This window comes from Callithrix jacchus, chromosome 11, assembly GCF_049354715.1.
Source record: "Callithrix jacchus isolate 240 chromosome 11, calJac240_pri, whole genome shotgun sequence".
Taxonomy (NCBI): domain Eukaryota; kingdom Metazoa; phylum Chordata; class Mammalia; order Primates; family Cebidae; genus Callithrix; species Callithrix jacchus.
This window is the reverse complement of record NC_133512.1, coordinates 3,823,126-3,846,115: the sequence shown is the minus strand read 5'-3', so window position 1 is coordinate 3,846,115 and position 22,990 is coordinate 3,823,126. Positions and strand designations below refer to the sequence as shown.

Genomic DNA, 22,990 nt, shown 5'->3' with positions numbered 1-22,990 from the left:
CCATTGTTATGCATCTTGTTACACTCATTGCCAAAGCTCAATGTCTTGCAAATGTTGCTGTGCCTACATGTTTACAGTGAAAAGGATTTAAGAACAAAAATGAGTCGTCATTGGCCTATTTAACAATAACATCTGTACTCTATTTGTATAAAGAAGATAGGTTAAAATTTTTTCTGTACCCACTTCAATTGTCACACCAATAACAAGTTATTACACTCGCGTATTAATTGGAACTCTTGGTTACAAAGAAAAAACAATCAAGGCTTAAACAAAAACAACAAAAAAAGAAACGTAGAGGGCCTCGAGCACTGGAGTGTTGGAATGTGGCAGGAGGGTCTGGAAACGACAGCTGGCAGAAATTCAGTCATCCAGTTATTCATTCTCTTTCTCTCCCCCCATCCTTGTTTCTCACTGTGTCTGCTGCATTCTAATCTGCACACTGATTATATCTATATTTCTACTTCTCAGCCAACGTGACAAGCAGAAGTGGCTGCTCCATAATCTTCAGTTTTGAGTCTTTCATTCACCAGCTTGCTGGGGCTAAATTAAAACACTTAGTTATAGGTCCAAATTCTTGGGAGAGAGTGTTGCCTGGTTGTTCAGGGGCCAACACCATTCAGGGCCAAGTCACATTAATACAATTGTGCTGTAGGCTCCTGGGCATAGATGGGGAAGGAGCGCTACTGGAGAGGGCCTAAGGGATTCTGGCAAAATGGAGAGCCATTCCAGAGCACGGCTGCTACAAAGTATTTACACACATACCTTCCTGCTCTACTGAAGGGCAGAGCCATGCTTTGTTCACCTTTATCCTCAATGTCAAGCCCAACCCACAGTAGGTGTCAATGCATGCTAAGCTTTATGAGTGAAAGCGTTTATAGTCACATTTCTTACACAGTGAAACCACCTAGACCGCTGGTGCACTTTGAGAATCTTGTGATAATTAGCACACTAAAGGGTGTTATCTCTTTTAAGTCCATCTTGATAATTTGAAATGTAACCCAAAGGCACATGTTGATGTCGGAAAACAAACTTCTCTAATATAATTATTCCCCTTTAATGAAATATCACAAAATGCATTTTAGGTGGTAATGGAATGGGGGAAAATGCACAATGATCAAGGAAAATGGGCAAACACAGTACTTAGAGATTTATGTCTTCAGCTTATCATTTAATAACACTAATGTTTTTGCCTTAGTGTCTGTGGACCAGAGATACACTAGGGCTCTGTGAAAAGTCTGTTCATCTGAAATAATAAAGATTTGGGGGTAAATTATTGGGAGATGATTGAAGGCCAGAGGAAAATATCCAGTGAAAGTTGAGCAATCAGAGCTAGACATTCTCAAAAGAAATCTGAATTTTGTACCAATCTCATTTTATTCAAAGTATCCCATAATTTTTGAGTTGGAATTTAGGACAACATGCATTTCATCCCCTCAAAGTAATCAGTGACTTGGCCAAAGTCTCATGGATGTCCTGGAGGGTCAGGGGCCCAATGCCTAAGTGGAGGCACATATGTCCTAGAAGAGCCGGCTCATTCTTTCCTCCACAGCGTTGCCATTTATTCCTTTAAAGGGAGAAACTCTCAGCTTGGAGTGCCTTAATCTTAGGCAACAAATGCTGTGGCTCCTGGGACTTACGTAGTCTTGGTGGACACTGGAATGCCCACAGCTCACCTCTGCAGGCTCAGCCACAACACTGATGTGTTTGCCTTGTCACCATCTATTTTTCCTGCCCACTTTCCAGGAAGGCTCTGAGCTGGGGCACCTGACCCACTGTCAACATCCAGCTTCAGGTACCTTCCAGCTACCTTCTTCAACTCAATTACATAAATATCTTTCTGCCTAGGTCTATTCTCCAGGCCAATGGCTCACAGCCATCGGGGTATCACAGCACACCCGGGTGCTGCCATGGGCTGGGGTCTAAGCCATCTGTTACTAACAACAGAGTACTGAAGTCTGCTGATGACTTACTTTTTACTATATAAAGAGAATTCAAGTGAATCCCCATGATATGCCACATTCAATTGCACTGAACATACTTTATTAGGATGGGCTGTAATCTCAGGATGGGCTCTTTGCTTCCTTGAAAATAAAGATGCTATTTTTAGCTTTTAAGGGAAAAAAACTCATGTTAGTTTCTTTTATGAACTATCCACTTCACAAGACAGTGTAGTGTCAACGGTTAGGAACAGTGGCCTGAGTTCACAGCCCAGTTCCACCCCTAACCAGTGATATAACCTTGAGCAACTATACTCATCCTCTCAGAGTTCTTTCTCCTAAACATTGAGGATAAGGAAAGGATGTACCTTGCAGGCTCTTGCGAGAACGAAACAAGTTGAAATCCTTAGACAGTACCTGGAACCTGGAAGAGGATAGTTTTGTAGGGTTCTTATTACTTTTTTATTGTAAGGCTTTTCCTTTTACTGGGCGTTTTCTTTGATGGTGTATCAGTCTTATGTTGGAGCACAAAGAACAAATGTATCATTGCTGCCTTCTATCATGCCCATACACAAATCTATAAGCTAAGCCTGGATTTCTTTTGTTTTCATGGTTCTTCAAATTCCATGGGCCTCTCTCTTGGCTGGCTCCCAAAATGCATCTTGTGCATGAGTAACTCCAAGAAAAAAAGGGGATTTGAGGAGATTTTCTCCAAAATATTTCATGACTCTCTTCACTGGCTCTCAGTCTTGCACCTTGAGTCACTCCTCCCTTCCTCCATCCATCATATTCACGCTCTTTCTGTTTCTCTTCCGGGGATAGGGGAGTAGGGTGAGTCCTTCTCAGGCTGCCTGGGCTATAGCCAAGCTGGGGCTGAGCAGAGGAGACAAACAGAGGTCTGGGAGACAAACCTCTGTCATCGAAGTTTAAAGTCACAAGTCATTTTGTAGCCAGTACTGTGTATCTACTGTGCCCGGTCGGATAAATTAGCATTCATGACCTTATCTAAGTGTTGCAGAGGCTACAAAAGAGAAGCTCAAATAGAGACCAGTGCTAGGAACAAAGTAGCACCTTGGATGTATGAAAACCACGCCTGTGTTTGACTTGTGATTAGAGTGACATTCTGCATTGTTACCTCATTATCTTTTCCTTTCATTATACAGACCCCAGGTAAAGCAAAACTAACATATGTTAAAAATCTATCATAAGGGGCCAGGTGTGGTGGCTCATGCCTGTAATCCTAGCACTTTGGGAGGCAGGGTGGGTGAATCATGAGGCCAGGAGTTCAAGTCCAGCCTGGCTGATAGGGTGAAACCTCCTCTCTACTAAAAATATAAAAATTAGCCAGGTATCTGTAATCCCAGCTACTTGGGAGGCTCAGGCAGAGAAGTGCTTGAACTCGGGAGGTGGAGGATGCAGTGAGCCAAGATCGCACCACTGCACTCCAGTCGGGGTAACAGAGTGAGACTTCATCTCAAAAAAAAAAAAAAAAAAAAAAAAAAATATATATATATATATATATATATATATATATATATATCCCATAGGGAACGAGCAAAGAGGTTTGTTTCTCTTTTCCCTAAAGCTGTGAGTCTCAGGCTCCCTGCTTGGTGGAATCACCTGAGAAACTTCTAAAAGGTACAGATGCCATCCCTTTCTGATTGCATTCACCTGGAGTGACATCTGGGCACCAGCATTTTTCAAAGCCTCCCAGGTAGTTGTGATGTTGTCAGAGCTGCAGGGATGACAGGCAGCAGCCTATGGGTGTCCACTGAGCAGTGCCATTACTTCTTCTGTTCCCCACTTTCAGGTTCCAAGAAAAGGGTTACATGATACCAGATCTGAAATAGTTTAACTCCAAAGATCCCAAAACAATCCGTCTGCGTGGCCTCTTAATAAAGTTTTATGAATGGTACCTGTCCCGTTGTTACCTGCCTCATTCTCGTGGCAGCACTTTTAGACTTCTTTCCAAGGTCCAGTTACACTACCGAAAAAGAATTATGACGGACGTTCAATAGCTACTCCTCCAAAATATGATTCTAAAAAAAGGAAGAAGAATAAACTTTGTGGAAATGTACCTCTATTGTTTTTTCCCATGATTTCTACAAATTTTGTTTACTTTTCCTGAATGTGCCCTTCACAAGTGTATAGATTATTAAATATTCATGATAGAGGAATATGAGAAAATATTTGTCCTCGAAAAACGCAAAACAGGAGCAAAAAACTAAAAAAATTTTTAAAAACCTTGGCCAGGTGCGATGGCTCAAACCTGTAATCCCAGTGCTCTGGGAGGCTGAGGCAGGAGAATTGCTTTAGCCTATGATTTCGAGGCCAGACTGGGCAACATAGTGAGACTCTGTATCTATAAAAATACTCACATACAAAACAAAAAAACAACCCTTAAGTTACCGGGAAGTGTGACCTTCAAACACTCAGAACTGATTCCTTTGGAGTAATGACCCTTAAACCCCTTTTCAGGCCAGCCTTTTGCAAGGTGTAGTCAAGATCCATGTGCACCAGTCCTCTGGTTAGAAATGCAGACAAAGGCCTCACCTGAAACCCTCTCTAGGGACTGGAGCTGACAAAACGCACCTAAGCAAGCTTCCTAGATACTTTGTCTGACTTATTTTTTTTATAGCAGCATTGCCATCTTTAAAATAAAACTGTGCCTGGAATCCCAGTAAACAAACCAGGTGAAGGGATGATGCAGGCTTGGGGTTCAGCAGTGGCCTGTTCTGGGGCTCCAGAGACGTTTCCCTGAGGCACCATATCCAGCCAAATGAGGGCCTGCAAACATCAGAGTCACCTCTGCCTCCAGCTTCCAATGAGCTGCCCATCCCTCGGCTTTCCTGCTCTTCCTCCATCATGTCTTCCTAGGTTGCCTTTGTTAAGGTCCTTGGTGCCCTGGTCTCACCATATTCTTTCTCCTTTCATCATCTTATTTGCTCACTGGTTTCTGGAATGCATGCATTCATCCGAAATAGTCACAGGAGAAAAGAAACTCAGAGTACATATGGTTGCAGTGAGGCAAACTGTTTTTTTTTTTTTTTAATGTTTGCATTGAACACACTGAACAGGGGCTGTCTGGCCTCCCATCATTTCACTGTGTACCCTCCCTGGCTGGAGTGGGCTTCAAAGATAGGCAAGCATTCTCTGGCTGTCCAGGATTGCTCTGGAGGGCTGAATCTTGTATTGCATGGTTGTCTGTGTTATGTAAAGTAACTAACGTTAGATTGTCCATGCAAGTCTCATTCTCGTGAAGAAAATAATATTACAGATTAGAACTTTGAAGCTGACATTGAAGGAAATGTGTGTCACTTCTTAAAGTTATAGTTGTGTTTTTTACCACCATAAGAGGTGAGGAAAAGAGAACAAACACGAAGTCTGTGGATGAACTGCAGTGCTATGATAAGCACAGATTGGGTGGTTCCAACTAGCCCTCAAGGCTGTTTAAGATCCAAGTGTGACTCAATGCTGATCACACAAAACAAGACACATCATTTGAAACAATCACTGGGGGTTACTATTGTGGCATCTCTTTGGGAAGATCCAGAGACCCAACTTAACCCTCTCTAACTTCCACACATCGAATAAGTGAGTATTGAGAGAGGCTCAGGGTGAAGAAAAGCACCAGCCCTAAAATATCATTATCATCATCACCCACCCCTCCCCCAACCCCAGTACCCCCAGCCAGAGGTGGAAACCCTCAAAACATGGGTGGAATTTTGGGCTGTGTACTTAGCTGATGCCACCTCTTCCTCCTTTGTCCACGGCACCCATAAAACAAGCCATTTTGGGCACGCCAGAAAGGATAGAAATAAGCTTTTATTTTCCTTCTACCTCCAATTCTCTCATTAACTCAGGGCCAATGGCAACTGGGAATTACCTATTCTGATTCCTCCTGAGACTGCACAGAGCGTGCATGGTGTATTCCTCCCGGAGCTGCTAGAAACCTAGCATGGGGTTCACTGCTCTGAAAGCAAGATGCCAATGCTAGAGCACAGTTTCACCGCACTTTACACTTCAGCCCCTGCCAGGGCAGCCTGGACTCCTCCAGACACAATATTCATGATCCAGGTGCAAAAATCAGGTGCTGGAATTCATGTCAGTTAGTTTTAAGAGCCAAAGACTCCTTACCAGCTACTACTCACTAATCTGTTGCCTGCTACAAACTGGATACTGTAGCAACAGGGAGCTTCTTGGCAGGCAGAGTAGGGAGTTCACCCACTCCAGCATTACCTAGCAGTGTGCTTCGGGTCATCTTGCCATGGCAATGAAATGTTTCCAGCTATTTCCTTAAGGTTCATTTCCTAAGAACAAACCATGAGTCATGGCACAAGGGGAGGTAAATTGAATTAATGCCTGATTGGTAAGTAAAACAACAAAATCTTAGTTTTAAAATATATCTGCAAGATTCATCTAAAGTAGCTAAACTTTAGAAATGTACAGTGAATACTCTGAAGGTCTAGACTTAAACCAATGTGTTTCCTAATCATTAGGAATCAGTATTAGAGTTCTGTCAATCAAGACTCGATCCACTTACTTATTCAACAGATGTACTTATGCAGGTGGTGTGTGCAGCTACTGCCCTGGGGGTACAGTGTTGCCTTCCAGGAACTTACCTCTAGCCTATATTGTATATATTTAAAATGGTGGAGCTTGCTTGAAACTGTTAATATGATAGGGCCAAGTACAATCACACAGATTTTCCAAAGAGTTCAACCTTTCAGCTGCTCTCATATTTGTCCTGTCATGCCCTAAACATTGCATTACAGGCGTGCCACAACTCGCCCTTTCCGCTACGGCAGCAGCCTCTCAGCCTCTAGGATTTCTCCCCGTCCATATTCTTGCTGTCATCTCAGCCATCCCCACCACCCACGTCTCAAATTTACTCCCTCATATCTACTTGCACAATGTCCTTCAATTCCCTCAAATAGTTCAGTGTTTTGCTCAAGAAACTTCACTACTTTTTTATTTCTAAATAAAACATTTGCCCTTCTTTAAGACCCTAATCTCAACTCATTTAACCTAATTAACCTTGTTTTCTGTGATTTGATTACATCATTTAATCATGTAATCAATTATTAACCAACAAAAATTTAATAGACACCTATGGTGTGTCTGGTGGCAGAAGCTGAGGCGGCAACCTGGATTCCTCCTTCAGGTGTGAAGCCCTCCTCTGTTCAGCATGACAGGGGTGTTGGTGGCTGAGGGCTCCCCACTGAGTCCTTCTTTGGCAATTACTGTTGGCTGAAGGGAGCTGCCTTGCTGAGGTTACTCCTGCTCATTGGAAGCGATCAGCACTGATGATAGGTTGAGGTGAAGGTCAAAAGGTTTGGAACCCTTACTGCAACTTGCAATGACTTTGAAGGGCCATCCTCGCTCCAGAATTCCCTGTTGGACTGGACTGAAGTTCAACTTCTCTCAGCCCAATTCCACTTTCCTCACCCCATTACAGGCTCAAGAAGCTTAAGGCCTAACAAGGAAATCAGACAAACTGGCAAATAAAATGGAAGGTCTCAGTTACAGGGGAGAGGAGAGTTCCTGCAGGAACTGAGTTCTAAGTGAGATGTGAAGACTGAGCCAGAGTCGCAGGACAGAAGGCTGGCCATTGAAGATAATGTCCAGGAAAGAGAGGACATGAGGCACTGGGAATGGCAGAAGGCAAGGCTGGTGAAGAAGGGGCAGGAAGAGGGTGTGTGGCATAGATCATGAAGGCCTAGTTAGCCATGTCGTCAGATTTGGAAGTTCTGAATGGTTTTCGAAACAAAGAGTGATGGATTCAATTTGCATACTGGACACAGCTCTCTGGAAGATTGATGGGCAGCAAGAGAACATGCAGAGAATCCAGTTAGGAGCTGCCGCTGAAGGTCATGGGAAAAATGACTGTGGTTCATGGCATTGAGGATGGAAAGCAATGAATTGATCTGAGGACAATTAATGAGGCAGAATGAGCAGGATGACTGCCTGGATAGAGGAATGCGGGATTGGTGGTGCCATTTGCTGGAGTGAGGAGACCGGTGGAAAAGCAGCCTTGGACTTTTGGGTTTGAGCTGACTAACAGACACCCCAGTGTAAGCAACGAATGGGCAGCTGGGCATAGGCGTCTGAGGCTGAGGAGAGCTGGGCTGCAGATTTGGAAATCTTCAACAAAAAGACCATAATGATATCGCCCAGTGGATATGTGTAGATTAAAAAGAGCCTAGCTTTTGAACTCTAGAGCACGTTGATATTTGTAAACAAGAGGTGTCTCTAAGGGAGACTGGAAAAGAGCAGGCAGAGAGATCACAAAACCCAGGAGTGTGTGGGTCAGAGAACGCAAAGGAAGGACGTGGTCAGCTGACATGATAATAACGGATGTGTCCTGTGAACCAGAAACACGGAGGTTTTTAAGGCTCTTGGGGAAAGGAATTCTGTGCAGTATTAGATGAAGATGCCAGACTTCTGTGAACTTGAGTGTGACTGGACAATCCTGAGGAAAGCGTAATGACTCCTGGAAACCTCTGAGGAAGCAGAGGTGGCACGTTTCAGGGACTCTGCCAAGGATGTCTATGTGTGAAGGAAGGAGGGAGACAGAGTGGTTGATGGGGGGAGTTCTAATTAAGATCACAGCCATGTCACCTGGGCATGCTTAAGGCTGTAGCAAGGCAGCCAGAAGAGTGGAGAGATATACAAGCAGCTAGTTAGTAAAGGGAGCACCAAGATGGTGGAATGGAGTAGACCATCTCCTGGAAGAGAGGCTGGCTCTGTCCAGAAGAGGGGCTCCTCCTTGTGAGGGGAGAGAAGCAGATTCTTTGGTGAGTCTGACGGTACATGGCAGCTCCTTCTGATGGTGTCCAGTTTCTCCATTAACTAGGAGGAAAGGCCATATTTAGGGTGTAGGAGCTGGTGACAGAGTAGCAGGTTTAAGAGACTAGGGGGCATTTGCTGTAACTTTTTGAGAGAACAGAACCAGGAGAATGTAGAAGGCAGCCTTAAGGATCCAGTTGCTAATGGAAACTATGAATCCATAGGGTTCCTGCCTTCTGAATTGTGGGATTTCTCCAGCACTCCTCAGTAGCATGGGTGTGGATCCAAAGTTGGACAGTAACATTCTGCCATGTGGATGAGACAGAAGGACCATGCAGGGAAAGATCCTGGCAGAGGGAGTTGCAGTGACAGGCCTTGGCATGGAAGTAAAATACCAAACAGACTTGGAGGCAGTAGAGGATTGAATATTTGAATTTTAAAATGCAGAGGCAAAGACAGATAGGGGTGATGAGATAGTTCAAGGTGAGACCATAAGAGTTGGTCGATGACATGAAGTGAGAGTCCAGATCCTTGAGACAAGAATGTCAAGGAGCTGAGAGGCTCAGTGTTGAAGTCATTCCTAGCACTGGTAGGAGCTGGAAGGACTGGGGCTAATGCTGGAGTAAAGAGTGGGGTCGAAGGGGAGCTGGCGGCAGACAGACTAAGCATAGATAAAAAAAAGAGTTCAGAGGGGCTTTCCGGGAGTGAAAAAGGAGGCTTGGAAAGAGTGGGTGGAGCTGTGGGAGAATGAGCCTGTCATAGGATAAGGGTCTTCTGGGAAGGGGTAGACGCTACAGAGAAGAACTGAGTGAATCAGGAACAGATCACTGACCTCAGGGAGCACAAGGCAAGAGTGACTAGAGGAAGCACTTAGGTGTGAGAGGATACATTGTGTGACACATCCAGGTGCTCACCCTAGATAATGGGGGTAGATTGACCATATGGTGTCTAAGTGAAGCAGTCCCAAATCATCCTAAGTCTGAAGGCAGGTGAGAGGAGGGTTCAGGCCTCTGGCAAGGAGTCCACAGAGGCAAGCTGGAGGAAAGCAAGTTCTGGCCCAAAGAAGAGGCCAGAGGTAGAATTTTTGCCTCCCAGTATTCCTAAAGCCACCTTCATTTTAGAAGGAACTAAGCACTCTTGAGGGAGAAGACTGCTCTGGCCCAAGTAGATTTGGGGAACTCTGAAAGCCCAGGCTCCAGGTGGAGGTACTCTAGGCATTCCATGTTCCACTCAATAGTTAACTCCTTCATTCACTCTTTAATCCATTCACTTATTCCTCAAACCTACATCGGTTGTTTCTTCCCTTCCTTTCTCATCTGAAAAGGTTTAAGATGTTCATGTTAGCATTGACAATGTGCCAGGCACTGAGCAAGGGCTTTAGAAACATACAGCTCCCTGACTATAATTCCTTTGCCATGTTCCCTTCTATTAAAACAAAATTTACCCTTCCAGCATAACCTAGACCAAATTTCACCTCCTCCCTAAAAACTAAATCATCCTGACCATCAACTCTTCTCTTTGAAATTCTTTTACTACTTATTCTCTGAATCACATATTTTGCTATAGAACTATATTTTGTTCTAGCTTACCCTGCCTGTCCAGTGAAAATGTAAGCCCTTGGGTATGGACAATTAGTACATGCATTTTAAGTATCTCAAATATCTACTAAAGCACTAAAGACATAGTAAGTCCTCAAAAACATGAATGACATTCTAAAGAGACATGTCTGCAACAGAGTGGTTCTGGATGATGAGCTATAACCAAGCCTAACAATGAACTCGGAGTTTCTCAGGACACTCATTGGAGCATGAACAGTTTAAATTACAAGGTCAGCTGCAGGAGAGACAGAAGATAAAATATAAAGAGCAAGAGTAGCAATTTACATTTGTTCTCACCAGACTAAAAGAATACACTATAACATAGTGTCAAGTGAATGCTGGAGCTTTGGAAAGTAGAATGTTCCACAGACATATTTTGTTGCACCCATTTTAGGTTTCCAAGAGGTGTTAGGATTATGCAGGTTTCTGTCTTGGTATGAGCAACTCTTTAGCAAGACAAATGTCAGATTCTAGAATCTGACCCTAGGACACTTTTCCAATACAGTGATCAAGTGACCTAGTTCAAAATAAATGTCACGATTTCTCATTCGGCTGTCATTCTATGGGTAGGAGAGCAAGTAGGAGGAAAAGGGGAATATTTAGAAGTTCTAAATGGGGCCTTTAAAATGCCAGTGTGGAGATGGAAGAAAACTGGTTCCCAGCATAGTCTTCCCTTGACCAAATTCACTTTTTTCATTGCCCATCTGACAAGGTTTCCAATTCCTACATTATCGCTAAGCTTTATTTTTCTGCATCTTCTTGTTTTCTTCTATGATTGTGTTCTTCCTTTTTATTTTATGCTCATTTTCTCCTTATAATCTCCTCTGTCTCCATCCCCAATGTTTAACATTTTTATTTCAATGCCCAAAGTATAGCTTGTAGTGAGAAAAAGACTTGTTTGCACCCCAGGGGCCAGGGCAGCGATTCTTTATTAAGTGGTTGCTCTTTCAGGTTCCAGTACTTACAATCCGTCTGCCCTGACCCAGTATTTATTTATTTATTTTGCTTTTTTTTTTTAAATTGCATTTTAGGTTTTGCGGTACATGTGAAGAACATGCAAGATAGTTGCTAAGGTGTACACATGGCAGTGTGATTTGCTGCCTTCCTCCCCATCACCTATATCTGACATTTCTCCCCATGCTATCTCTCCCTAACTCCCCACCCCCAACTGTCCCTCCCCTATTTCCCCCAACAGACCCCAGTGTGTAGTGCTCCCTTCCTTGTGTCCATGTGTTCTCATTGCTCAACACCCGCCTATGAGTGAGAACATGTGGTATTTCATTTTCTGTTATTGTGTCAGTTTGCTGAGAATGATGGTCTCCAGGTTCATCTATGTCCCTACAAAGGACACGAACTCATCGTTTTTGATGGCTGCATAATATTCCATGGTGTATATGTGCCACATTTTCCCAGTCCAGTCTATCATCGATGGGCATTTGGGTTGGTTCCAGGTCTTTGCTATTGTAAACAGTGCTGCAATGAACATTCATGTGCATATGTCCTTATAGTAGAATGATTTATAATCCTTTGGATATATACCCAGTAATGGGATTGCTGGGTCAAATGGAATTTCTATTTCTAGGTCCTTGAGGAATCGCCACACTGTCTTCCACAATGGTTGAACTAATTTACACTCCCACCAGCAGTGTAAAAGTGTTCCTATTTCTCCACATCCTCTCCAGCATCTGTTGTCTCCAGATTTTTTAATGATTGCCATTCTAACTGGCGTGAGATGGTATCTCAATGTGGTTTTGATTTGCATTTCTCTAATGACCAGTGATGATGAGCATTTTTTCATATGTTTGTTGGCCAAGACAAGAAATAACTAAGATCAGAGCAGAACTGAAGGAGATAGAGACACAAAAAAACCCTTCAAAAAAAATCAACAAATCCAGGAGCTGGTTTTTCGAAAAGATCAACAAAATAGACAGACCACTAACCAGATTAATAAAAAAGAAAAGAGAGAATAACCAAATAGATGCAATAAAAAACAATAATGGGGATATTACCACAGATTCCACAGAAATTCAAACCATCATCAGAGATTATTACAAACAACTCTATGCACATAAACTAGTAAACCTAGAAGAAATGGATAAATTCCTGGACACTTGCCTCCTCCCAAGCCTACACCAGGAAGAAGTCGAAACCCTGAATAGACCAATAACAAGATCTGAAGTTGAGGCAGCAATTAAGAGTCTACCAGACAAAAAAAGCCCAGGTCCAGATGGGTTTACAGCTGAATTCCACCAGACACACAAAGAAGAGCTGGTATCATTCCTTCTGAAACTATTCCAAATAATCCAAAAAGAGGGACTCCTTCCCCAATCATTTTATGAGACCAACACCATCCTGATACCAAAACCCGGCAGAGACTCAACAAGAAAAGAAAACTTCAGGCCAATATCCATGATGAACATAGACGTAAAAATCTTCAATGAAATACTGACAAGCCGATTGCAACAGCACATCAAAAAACTTATCCATCATGATCAAGTAGGATTCATCCCGGGGATGCAAGGCTGGTTCAACATACGCAAGTCTATAAATGTAATTCACCACATAAACAGAACCAAAGACAAAAACCACATGATTATCTCAATTGACGCAGAGAAGGCCTTTGACAAAATTCAACAGCGCTTTATGCTAAAAACCCTCAATAAACTCGGTATTGATGGAACGTATCTCAAAATAATAAAAGCTATTTATGACAAACCAACAGCCAATATCATACTGAATGGGCAAAAACTGGAAGCATCCCCTTTGAAATCTGGCACTAGACAAGGATGCCCTCTCTCACCACTCCTATTCAATATAGTACTGGAAGTTCTAGCCAGAGCAATCAGGCAAGAAAAAGAAATAAAGGGTATTCAAATAGGAAAGGTGGAAGCCAAACTGTCTCTATTTGCAGATGACATGATAGTATACCTAGAAGACCCCATTGCCTCAGCCCAAAAACTCCTGAAACTGATAAGCAACTTCAGCAAAGTCTCAGGATACAAAAGCAATGTGCAAAAATCACAAGCATTCCTATCCACCAATAAGACTTACAGAGAGCCAAATCAAGAATGAACTGCCATTCACAATTGCTACAAAGAGAATAAAATACCTAGGAATACAACTAACAAGGAATGTAAGGGACCTCTTCAAGGAGAACTAGTGACCCAGTATTTCAATAGCATGACACAGAAAGTACCTTTCTGGTGCATCTGGAACTCCCAGAATAAAAGCATGTTAAAGCTGGAAACTGTAATGCTTAATTTCATTATAATCTTAGATCCATTAATAGATTGTCCATGTACAAAAGATTTTAATATGCAGCTTGCAGTTTGCCAGAGGTTGTTTTTCAGCATCCACCACTACGTGTGGCAGACACTGGTCTACATATACAGACAGAAATTAGCTGCATTCCCATTCTCTGCTCTTGTGGATCTCACAGTACTAAGGATAAAATGCAATTTAGCATAGAAATCTTCCATGACTGTTCTGGTTTCCATTCCTCCACCCTTCCTGGGTGAAATGCCTCATTTTGGTTGTGGTGTGGGGGCACAGGGAGTGGCCTATTTTATCCAGGCCTAAGGACCCGTGAGATTGGCAAAATTTGTAAAGCCCAGAAAGCTGAGAAGCTTGAAGCCCAGCAGGCCTGGGCTTTTCTTGTTCTCCCACTCTCTACGGGGCGGCATTCTCCCCTTGCTATATACCAGCTTGGATTGTCAGCCTCAGGTTCTGGAGGACAGAAGTTTGTCATTGTCCTTAGACATCATCCACTACTTTGAACACTTACTGAACAACTACTAACATCCAGACAATTTGAACATTCAATGAGCAACTACTTGGATACATGTAACTGTTAGATGCGTTAAGTACATTGTCTTATTTTTACAAACCTGTGAACTAGATGTTTTGGTTACCCCCATTTTAAGAATGCAGAAACCCAGATTGAAAGAGGTAGAGTGTGGGTCAGTGCAGTGGCTGCAAACTGGATGTACATTGACCGTGTTTTAAAACAAAACAAAACTAAACTAACACCTCTCACTGTCCCTCTCTGGGATTCTCTGCATGGTTGTCAAGCCAAGCAGCGGAACTGACGAGCACTTGCAGAACGTCATTCATTCACTCACTTATTCATTCAACAAGCATTTTCCTGGTAGAATGGTACCAGCTTAAGGGAGGTAGTTTCTGAATTCAGGGCCAATCACATAAAGGAGACACACAGCAATCTAATTGTTCAAATGTTGAACCTCTTTTTCCATGTGTCTTATCATTAAAAAAAAAATCCATCGTTATTTGTATTATCTTTAATAGATACTGAATTAGCTTTCTTTTAACCGAATAAATTCCACATGAATCCCAGAGGTAACACTGGATTCATGTGACATTGTTTCAGAATCCAAACTTTCTGCATCATCTTTCAACTACTTTTTTTAAACCAGCGTATACAAATAGTTGTTCCTTCCTCCAATAAAGATACCGGAAAATCCAAATTCACAAAATAGACAGGATATGAGGGAGTAGTAATTAGCATGGGAAACATCCTCCCTTGACAAAACAATCCATTGTTCCTTCAGAAGGCCTAACAGCGAATGAATGCTGGTATTAATAAAGAAATCGCTGGTCAAAGAAACAGTAAGAGCGAGAAAGCCACGCGAAGTCCTAGGAATTACAATAGAGATAAGCAAAACCATGGGCATTGATTTACCAAATTGGGACTTAAAGACAACTTTTTGGAACAAAAAGTTGGACACGGCCAGGAAAGGAACCTCCCAGTTGTAATCCTTAAAACTGTGGGACTTTGTGAAAAGAATGTGGGGGTGGAGGGGAGAGGTGATCTACTTGGTTTTCTAAATTTTCCTGGGATTCATTTGCTCATGCATTCTGCTATGTAAAAGGAAACCCATTTTCGACTACAGTCTCCTATCTCATCAACACGGTTTTCCTGCTATTATTTAATAAGGTTACAGCAAGTGCAACCAACTGATCGGACTTCTGGACAATCTTTCCTTCTCCAGCCAATCCATCCCGCCACCTTCGGCCTGGCTCCCATCCTGCTTTTCAGTTCACACTTGTACCTCGGCCCTTAGCAGCTCCCCACGAGATTCCACGCTGCGATTTTAATACCCTGTTGCTATTTTAAACCGGGTGGCGCCAGTTCTTAGCCTGGGTGACAGAGGGGCTGCAAAGCTGCGCGACCCCACACAGGGGAGTAAACGGACACCGGGACTTGACTGCCCTCCGCGCGCTTAAAAGCGGCGGGACCGACCAGGCGTCCGGGCGCACAGACAGCGCCGCTCCGTGGCCGCGCCGGGTGCCTTCTCCCTGCCCCGCCGCCCAGCTCCGGCTCCCGCCCCCGCCGCCTCTCGCCCGCGCGGGCTCCACGCGCAGCCTTCATAAGCTCCGAAACTTGGATCGGCGCTCGGATGCCCGAGAAGGCGCTCCCTTCGGCCCGTCACTCCTACAGTGGAATGGCGGCCGCCTCCGGAAGGCTGCCCCGGCCCGCATCCTCTCCCCCGCCCGGCCCCTCTCGGGCCCCAGAGAGGCGTGGGTCGCCTGGCAGCAACGGGGTCGGCCCCGCCCGCGCCGGAAGTCCGCGCGTGCGCGCTGGCCGGCCTGGAGCGCGCGTCCGGCGCAGAGGGGCGGCGGGGGCGGGGCCGCGGCCGCTCTCAGGGTGTCCCCGCCCCCGCCCCCCGGCGTTCCGCGGTCGCCGTGACAACCGGAGCGGCAGCAACGGCGGCAGGCGCGCGAGTCCGGCGCCGCCTCCCGGCGGTACCGCCAGCCAGGCAGCAGCCGCCCGGCCTTCGCGCTCTCCCCGCCTCCCGGCCCGCCCTCCGCCCGCCCGCTGGAGAGTGAGCGGCGCCCAGCCGCCCAGCCAGCCCGCGGTTCTCCGGCCGCCGTCAGGGCGCGCGCAGCGAGCGGGCGCGACTATGCCAAGATGGTCCTGCAGGCGCGGAACAAGCACCGGGAGGCGGCTCCCAAGCCGCCCCAGCCGCCCCGCGCCTCGCAGTCGCCGCTGAGGGGGGCGCCGGACGTCGGCGCCGGGGAGCCCGGGCCCGAGCGCGCGCCCCCGTCCCCGGGGCGCAAGGGCGCCGCGGGCAGGAAGGGGCCCCGCGCTGAGCCCGCCGCGCCGCCCGCCGGGGGCGGCCTCGGGGGGCGCCTGGCGGCCCGGTTGCGCGGGGCGCTGGGCCTGCGGCGCGCCGGGCGCGGCCGGACCTGGACCACGCTCCTGTTAGGTGAGCAGCCCGAGAGCGGGCGCCGCCGGGACGCGGAACTTTGAGGCGCGGGTCCCCTCCCCTCCCCTCTTTCCCTTCCTTCCCCGCTCCTCCCGCTTCCGCTGCGCGGAGCCCCGCCGACCCGCCCCGCCAGTTTGCAGCCCGCTCCGACTTTCTGTCTGGGACGTTCCTACCTTGTCCTCCAGCCTTCCGCTCCTCGGCTCGGCCCTCCTCGCTCGCTCGCGTCCCACCCGCGCTCTGACTGGGCTTTAGGAGAATGGCCCGGGGATCAACAGCTGCCCAGCCTGGCCACGGGCGGCTGGTCTGCGCTAACGAGGCTTGGGCGCTGCTGATTGGTGCGACCGGCCGCCTTCCCGTTACCTTGGCCCCTGACGGCCGGGATGGTTTGCTTTGCCTTGGAGACCATTCGGTGGAGCTCAAAGCAATCGCAAGTTCCCCGTGCTAGAGAGTTGTTTAAAGTTATAATTAAATTTTAGCGTGCTTTCTTCTTCTTGGCCGCAAACGCCGCCCGTGGCACTTTGTGATTCCCCTAGACACGTCACTTTCCAGGTTCTGGGGTGTTTGCGGCGCACGAGCCTGAATCCTCCCTGCTGGCCTGGGAACGTTTGATGGGGAGGGCTCGCCCCCCCTCGCTCTGCCATGCACCAAATGGATGCTGGTAATGATGTGCTGAAGAGTATAAAGTAGAAGCGTTCGTTCATATGTTGCGAACTGAGAGCAGGTTTCCTTTGTTTCTGATTGGCAGGCCTAATTTTTGTAAGTCAACTAGTGAAATCCTGTAACGTTGCTTTTTCTGTATACCTCAGTGGGCTGTTTTACTGAACTATTTAATTGCTGGTGGTTTATCCCTTAGTATATTTTCAAAAATCCCTTAGTGACCCAAAGTCCCCTTAGCCAGGAATTGGGGTCCAGTATAAGCCGAGGAACAGATCACGGCAAATTGGCTTCCCCTGTGATCACAGACACCACCAAAAGCCATTCAATCATAGAAAGCCACTCATCTGTGTGTATGTTTTAATGGGCTCAAGAAGGTTGTTCTTAGGGTGCTTTTTATTTTCTGTTGCAGATTCAAGCCTAGAGAAACTCAGGTTTTTTGTTTTTTGTTTTTTGTTTTTTAGCACATTTACACCGCCCCCCGCCACCCTTTTTTTTTTTTTTTTTCAGTAGAGAGCTTGAAAAGCTGGCTAGTGTGCAGGTTAGAAAAGCTCACCTTGGGGAGGCAGCACGATACAGTGGATGAGGCAGAGCCTTCAGATCTAGTACACAGCGGTTCCGTTTGGTTTAAGTTTCAGGTTCCTTCCTTTGTGAGCCTTTCCTTCTCTGCTAGTGGGGAGTTATCACCTGGCGAATTTACTCCATAGGGATGTGCTAAGGATCATAACTGAAAGGGGTGGGTGTTACATCTGAAGATCCTTTGTGTTTAGAGCACTTGACACATTGCAGTTGCTGTAATGAAAGCACATGTGTGATACCGATTTGAGATCTGATGACAATGAAGTTGCATTTTTATTGAATGACTAATGTAAACATTATCCACTTCGTAGTAAAATATTGAATGGCATTGCTTCTTCGGGGTTGCTACACTAACAGATCTTAGGATAATGATATTTATTGCTGTTTTCTGCATATTTTCTTTGATTGCATTTCCTTTTAATCTTCTTTGGATGGATGCATGACTTACGTTTGGATGACTTACCTTTGGATTCGGTAATGCCCATACCTCAGTGCAGTTTTCTATTAATGTAACAGTATAGCACGTTGCTCGACTTGCCCCTTTGAGCATTTAAAGGAAGTACAGTGAATGTGGTAGACTGTATTCTTGGCTATACCCTGGACCGTGGCCATCAGATGTATGGAAGTTGGATGAAGAGACCCAGGTCTAGAGACTTTCTGTCCTTGTTAACCCTCTGCATGAGGCCTCAGGGCACCTTGAGAGTTGATTCTGCTGAATGATTGGACCTTGGTTGCTTCTTTCTCTGGTTCTCTGCCCTCTTAGACTCATGTCAGACCTGTTTCTTTCCCACGATTATGCCCTGCCACGGCATCAAAAAACCAGTCAGATCCTACAGAGAGGAGCAGAGTTTAGACATTTTTGAAAGCTGCCTTGTTTCCTGATTTCTTCCCCCCTCCCAGAATGAGTGAGAGTTGAGCTGATATTGTACAGTATTTTAGTACTTTAAAATAGCTGTTTGGTTTTCGGCAATGAGAAGCATTGCATATTCTTTTCTTCATCAAGAGTTCATTTGTAACTGATCAAGAAAAGAACAATTATAACAACTAAATATTAAGCTAGACGAAAATGGATTCATTTCTGTTTAGAAAGTAATTTTGTAACTTGAAGCCCCATGATAGAAGCACACATTTTTAAAGTAAGAAACTGACTAGGGCTTTCCTCCATAGGTTCTAAGCACTGATGAGGAACTCACTGCCTACCAACATGGTTTGTCCACGTTGGGCAGTGTTAAGCATTGTTTAAAAGTCTGTTTTTTGTTTGTTTGTTTTTGTTGTTGTTTTTTGAGGTGAAGTCCCGCTCTGTTGTTCAGGCTGGAGTGCAGTGGCTCACAGCAACCTTTGCCTCCTGGTTTCAAGCGGTTCTCCTGTGCCTGCCTCCTGAGTCGCTGATTTTTGTGTTTTTAGTAGAGATGGGGTTTCACCAGGTTGGTCAGGCTGGTCTCGAACTGACCTCATGATTTGCCTGCCTCGGCCTCCCAAAGTGCTAGAATTACAGGCATGAGCCAACATGCCCGACCTGAAAGTCTGTTTTAATAAATGTATGTTTTTCTTATTTGGGGGCATTATTTGCTGCTGATTTAGTGGGAACATTTGTAAAGAGCGGTGCTTGACATGTTTAGTTTTAGAAGTTTCAGCCCGATAGCTTCTTCATGCAGAAGAGGCTGTGACATAGTAAGAACCTTGGCAGTGTTTTCCAGACTTTTTTTGGGCCACAACCCACATTGTAAACAATACACTTTATATTAAACCTGTTCACACTTCCAAAATGCAACTCAGTACACGTATGCATATGTCTATATGTCTGTTGATCTATTTATGTATCCAGTGTTCTGTCAGGAAACACTGGAGTATTTTCAGAAGAGTGGGCAGGTTTAAGGAACCTACAAAAGATTGAATCAGCATCCAAGGGTTGTCCCCAGTAGGAAGGTGTTACCACCTCTGGACCTGAAGGGAAAGGGGAGCTTTATCAGAGACCACACTCAGAGCTGTGTTGTTGGGGCAAGGTCACTCCGGAAGGGTGACCCCAGGCACTCGCCCTGCACCCTCTGGTCTCCCTCTAGTGTCTCTCACTGGCTGAAGCTAATGGAAACTCTTGGGGAATGGGCACAGCTAAAACACTCTGTAGGATTGGCCTCTTGGGGTTGAGAACAAGGCAGAGAAGGGAGAAGAATGGATTTGAAGAGGTAAATGGAGACTGACTAGCACATATATGTGTATATTTAAAACAAAAATTTCATGTAATAATCTTTAACCCTATAATGTGCAGTACATTCTGATTTTCTATTCTTTTTTAAAAAAAAGTTATAAACCATTAAATTGATTTCATGATCCAGTGTTGTGACCCACAGTTTGCAAACACAGCAACTATTTTCTGATTCTATAACCTGTTTTAAATTAGTTGGGTGCCTTAGCAAAGCATTTAATTTTCTGAGCCTCAGTTTGTACACAAGTAAAAGGAAAGAGCTGGACCAGAACGGGGCTTCTCAGTCTTAGCTGTGTACTAGAGTCACTGGAAACTTGAACACAGCTTGGTATCCAAGCCACGCATCAAACCAGTTAAATCTGAATCTGAGATGGGGATGGTGGTAGCAGTGGTGGTGGTGAAGGGAAGCCATCAGTAGTTTTTAAAATTTAATGTCCTGCCTCTTTTTAACAGTCGGTGTCTAGCATCATTGAGCTGATGTGCCTACGTGGCAGCAATCTGCGAGCACTAGGTAAATCCCCATCCCCCATGAGGACATGGCGCAGACAGTCCGGTTTACCACAGCTTCTCCTGATCTCTACCCTTTCCCCAAAACTGGAGCTGTCAGTTGCCATTTACCATCTGATAAGGCCATTCTTTTCATTAGAGTTAAGAGAAGAGTGAGGCATTTTTTTGTTTTGTTTTGTTTGTGCCCGAGTCTCTTGAAAAGAGGGGACGAAGGGTAGCAGGCGAAGGCTCTGTGTTTCAAGGGAAGATGGCAAAGGTGCTTCTCCTTGTGGTAGTAAAAGATTTACCCATTAGACGTGCAAACAAAGCGCGTCTGTGGTGAAAGACTGACATGAGGTACAATTTACAAAACAATAAAAAAACCTGAGTATGGAAAAAGTGGGCGATAAAAACTACCTTTCCCCCTTTGGATCAGTCCTGCTTGACTCATTTGTATCACCCATCCGGTCCGTGTGGTCAATGGCAAGGGCTGTCACCTGGTGTTTTATTGACAGGGCTTTGCAACTTCAGCGTTGTGGCATTTTGGGTGCGAGTTGTTGTTGTTGTGTTGTTGTGGGGGCTGTCCTGTGCACTGCAGGATTTTAGCAGCATCCTTGGTCTCCAGCTACTCGATGCCACTGTTACTCCCCAGTAGTGACAATGAAAATGTCTCCAGATAGTGGCCATTGGGAGGCAAAATTGCCTCATTTAAGACCACTACTTTTATTCTCCACAACTTATAAGAGCCTCGAAGCCCATACGATAAGAAACACTTGTGACTTCTTAGAAGCCGAAGTGGTCAGAAACTGGGTGGAGGCAGAGAGTTGAATCAGCTGCTGGGGACCAGCTGGGTGGCGCACTGTGGTGTGGTGGAAGCAGCAGAGCCATCTCAATACTAGCCTGCGTTCCAATCCCGTCTCTGCATTCAGGCTGTTCTACACTCCCTTAATATTTCCCACTCTTAGTTGCCTGGTCTTTGAAATGGGCATCATAAGTGCTTTCTCTGATAAAGAATAAACGAGATAATACATATGAAATAATGCAGTAGGTTCATTCATAGTCATACTATATCACTAAGTACCTACTACGCCTGATGCTAGTTGTTGGGAGTAAGATGTAGAATGAGACTCTGTAACCCCTGTCTTCATGGAACTTACATTCTAGAAGCAGGGATGGTAAATAAATGAAAATAATTGCACATTGTGAGTGAGTGTACCGCAGGAAAGAAACAAGCTGAGATACAAAAAAAAAAAAAAAAAGGAAATACCCTCTTTAAGTAGGGTCAGAAAAGGCCTCTGGGGAGGTAGCCCTAAAGCGGAGACCTATACAAAGAAAAGATGTCAGCTGTACAGGGGAAGAGAGAGTATTGTGAACAGCATGTGCTAAGGTGGGGCAGAGATGTTGACATCTCTAAGGGCTAAGGTAGTCGCATGTTGACGGAAGAGATGGTAGCGGTGCATCAAAGTGAGATGGGCACGGGCCAGATCTTGAAAAGGAGCTTGGGTTTCATTCTCTGTGCAACAGGAAGCCTGAATTGGAGAGTGACGTGATTAAATTTTTACTTTGAGAAAATATGGTGGCACTGCAAGCACAAAAGCAGGGAGACCCATGAGGAGGCTGTTGAGGGACCTAGCAAGAGAGTTGCTGTCCAGGATGAAGACTAGCTATGGAGGTGGAGAGACGTCCGTCGGTTTCAGATGTATTTTGGAGCTAGAAATGATAGGACTTATGAATTGGGCTTGGATTGACAGAAAGGGAAGAGTTATGAATACTTAGTACAATTTTGGCTTCTCTAATTGGGTAAATAATGCTTCATTTCAAGATAGTGAAGACTGAAGACTAGGATGTGGAAGAGAGAACAGGTTTGAAGGAAGAGATTGAGAATTTCATCTTGGATGTACTACTTTTGGGACATTCGTGAGATGTTCAAGTAGAAATGCCAATCAGTGGTGGGATAACAGAGAAAAGCTCTGAGTGGAGACATACTACGGGGAGTCATCAGCAAATAGGTGGCATTCACATTGATGGGAATTGAATTCTATTCCCATTGAACTTCTATTTCCATGCTCACGGGAACAGTAGCATCTTATACTGATGGGGGGCTTACTCTGTGCCAGGCCTTCTTTGAAGTGCTTTAGATGAGCTCATTTAACTGTTAACTCAGTCCTCACCATGACACTATGATTACTGTGCCTGTTTTACCACCTGGAGGAATCTGAGGCACACAGATGTTAAGTAACTTGTCCAAGGTCACCCCTGGTATGTAGAAGGGCCAGGATTTGACCCAGGCAATGTGCTTCCTAGGTTCAGGCTCTTAACCAGTGTGCTATATCTCCTCTAAGGGGACAGTACAGCAGGAGAAATGAAGCCCTGGAGTCCAGCAAATTCTGAGAAACCCTAACATTTTGTGCTCAATAAATGTTAGCTTTCTTGTTTCTTCCTTCTCCAGGGAAAAGAAGGAAAAGAGGATCATACTTCGAGATACAGGAACAAGAAATAGAAAGAGCATATTAGGGT

General features: G+C 45.2%; 1 protein-coding gene and 1 long non-coding RNA gene across 4 annotated transcripts in view; one reads left to right on the top strand and one right to left on the bottom strand.

Moving 5' to 3' along the window:
* The window catches only part of LOC144578313 (uncharacterized), a 118,066-nt gene extending 101,208 nt beyond the window's left edge, over positions 1–16,858 (bottom strand). Inside the window, exon 1 of the long non-coding RNA XR_013523812.1 lies at positions 16,725–16,858. This is a non-coding gene — a long non-coding RNA (uncharacterized LOC144578313). The remainder of the gene's footprint in view (positions 1–16,724) is intronic.
* Positions 16,163–22,990, top strand: part of DPY19L1 (dpy-19 like C-mannosyltransferase 1) — a 112,876-nt gene continuing 106,048 nt past the window's right edge. For all 3 annotated transcript variants that reach the window (XR_004727768.3, XM_035253154.3, XM_035253153.3), the window contains exon 1: positions 16,163–16,551. Coding sequence is in view for 2 of the 3 variants with exons in the window: in XM_035253154.3 (XP_035109045.3) it covers positions 16,254–16,551 (298 nt within the window). In the remaining variant the exon portion in view is untranslated. The remainder of the gene's footprint in view (positions 16,552–22,990) is intronic.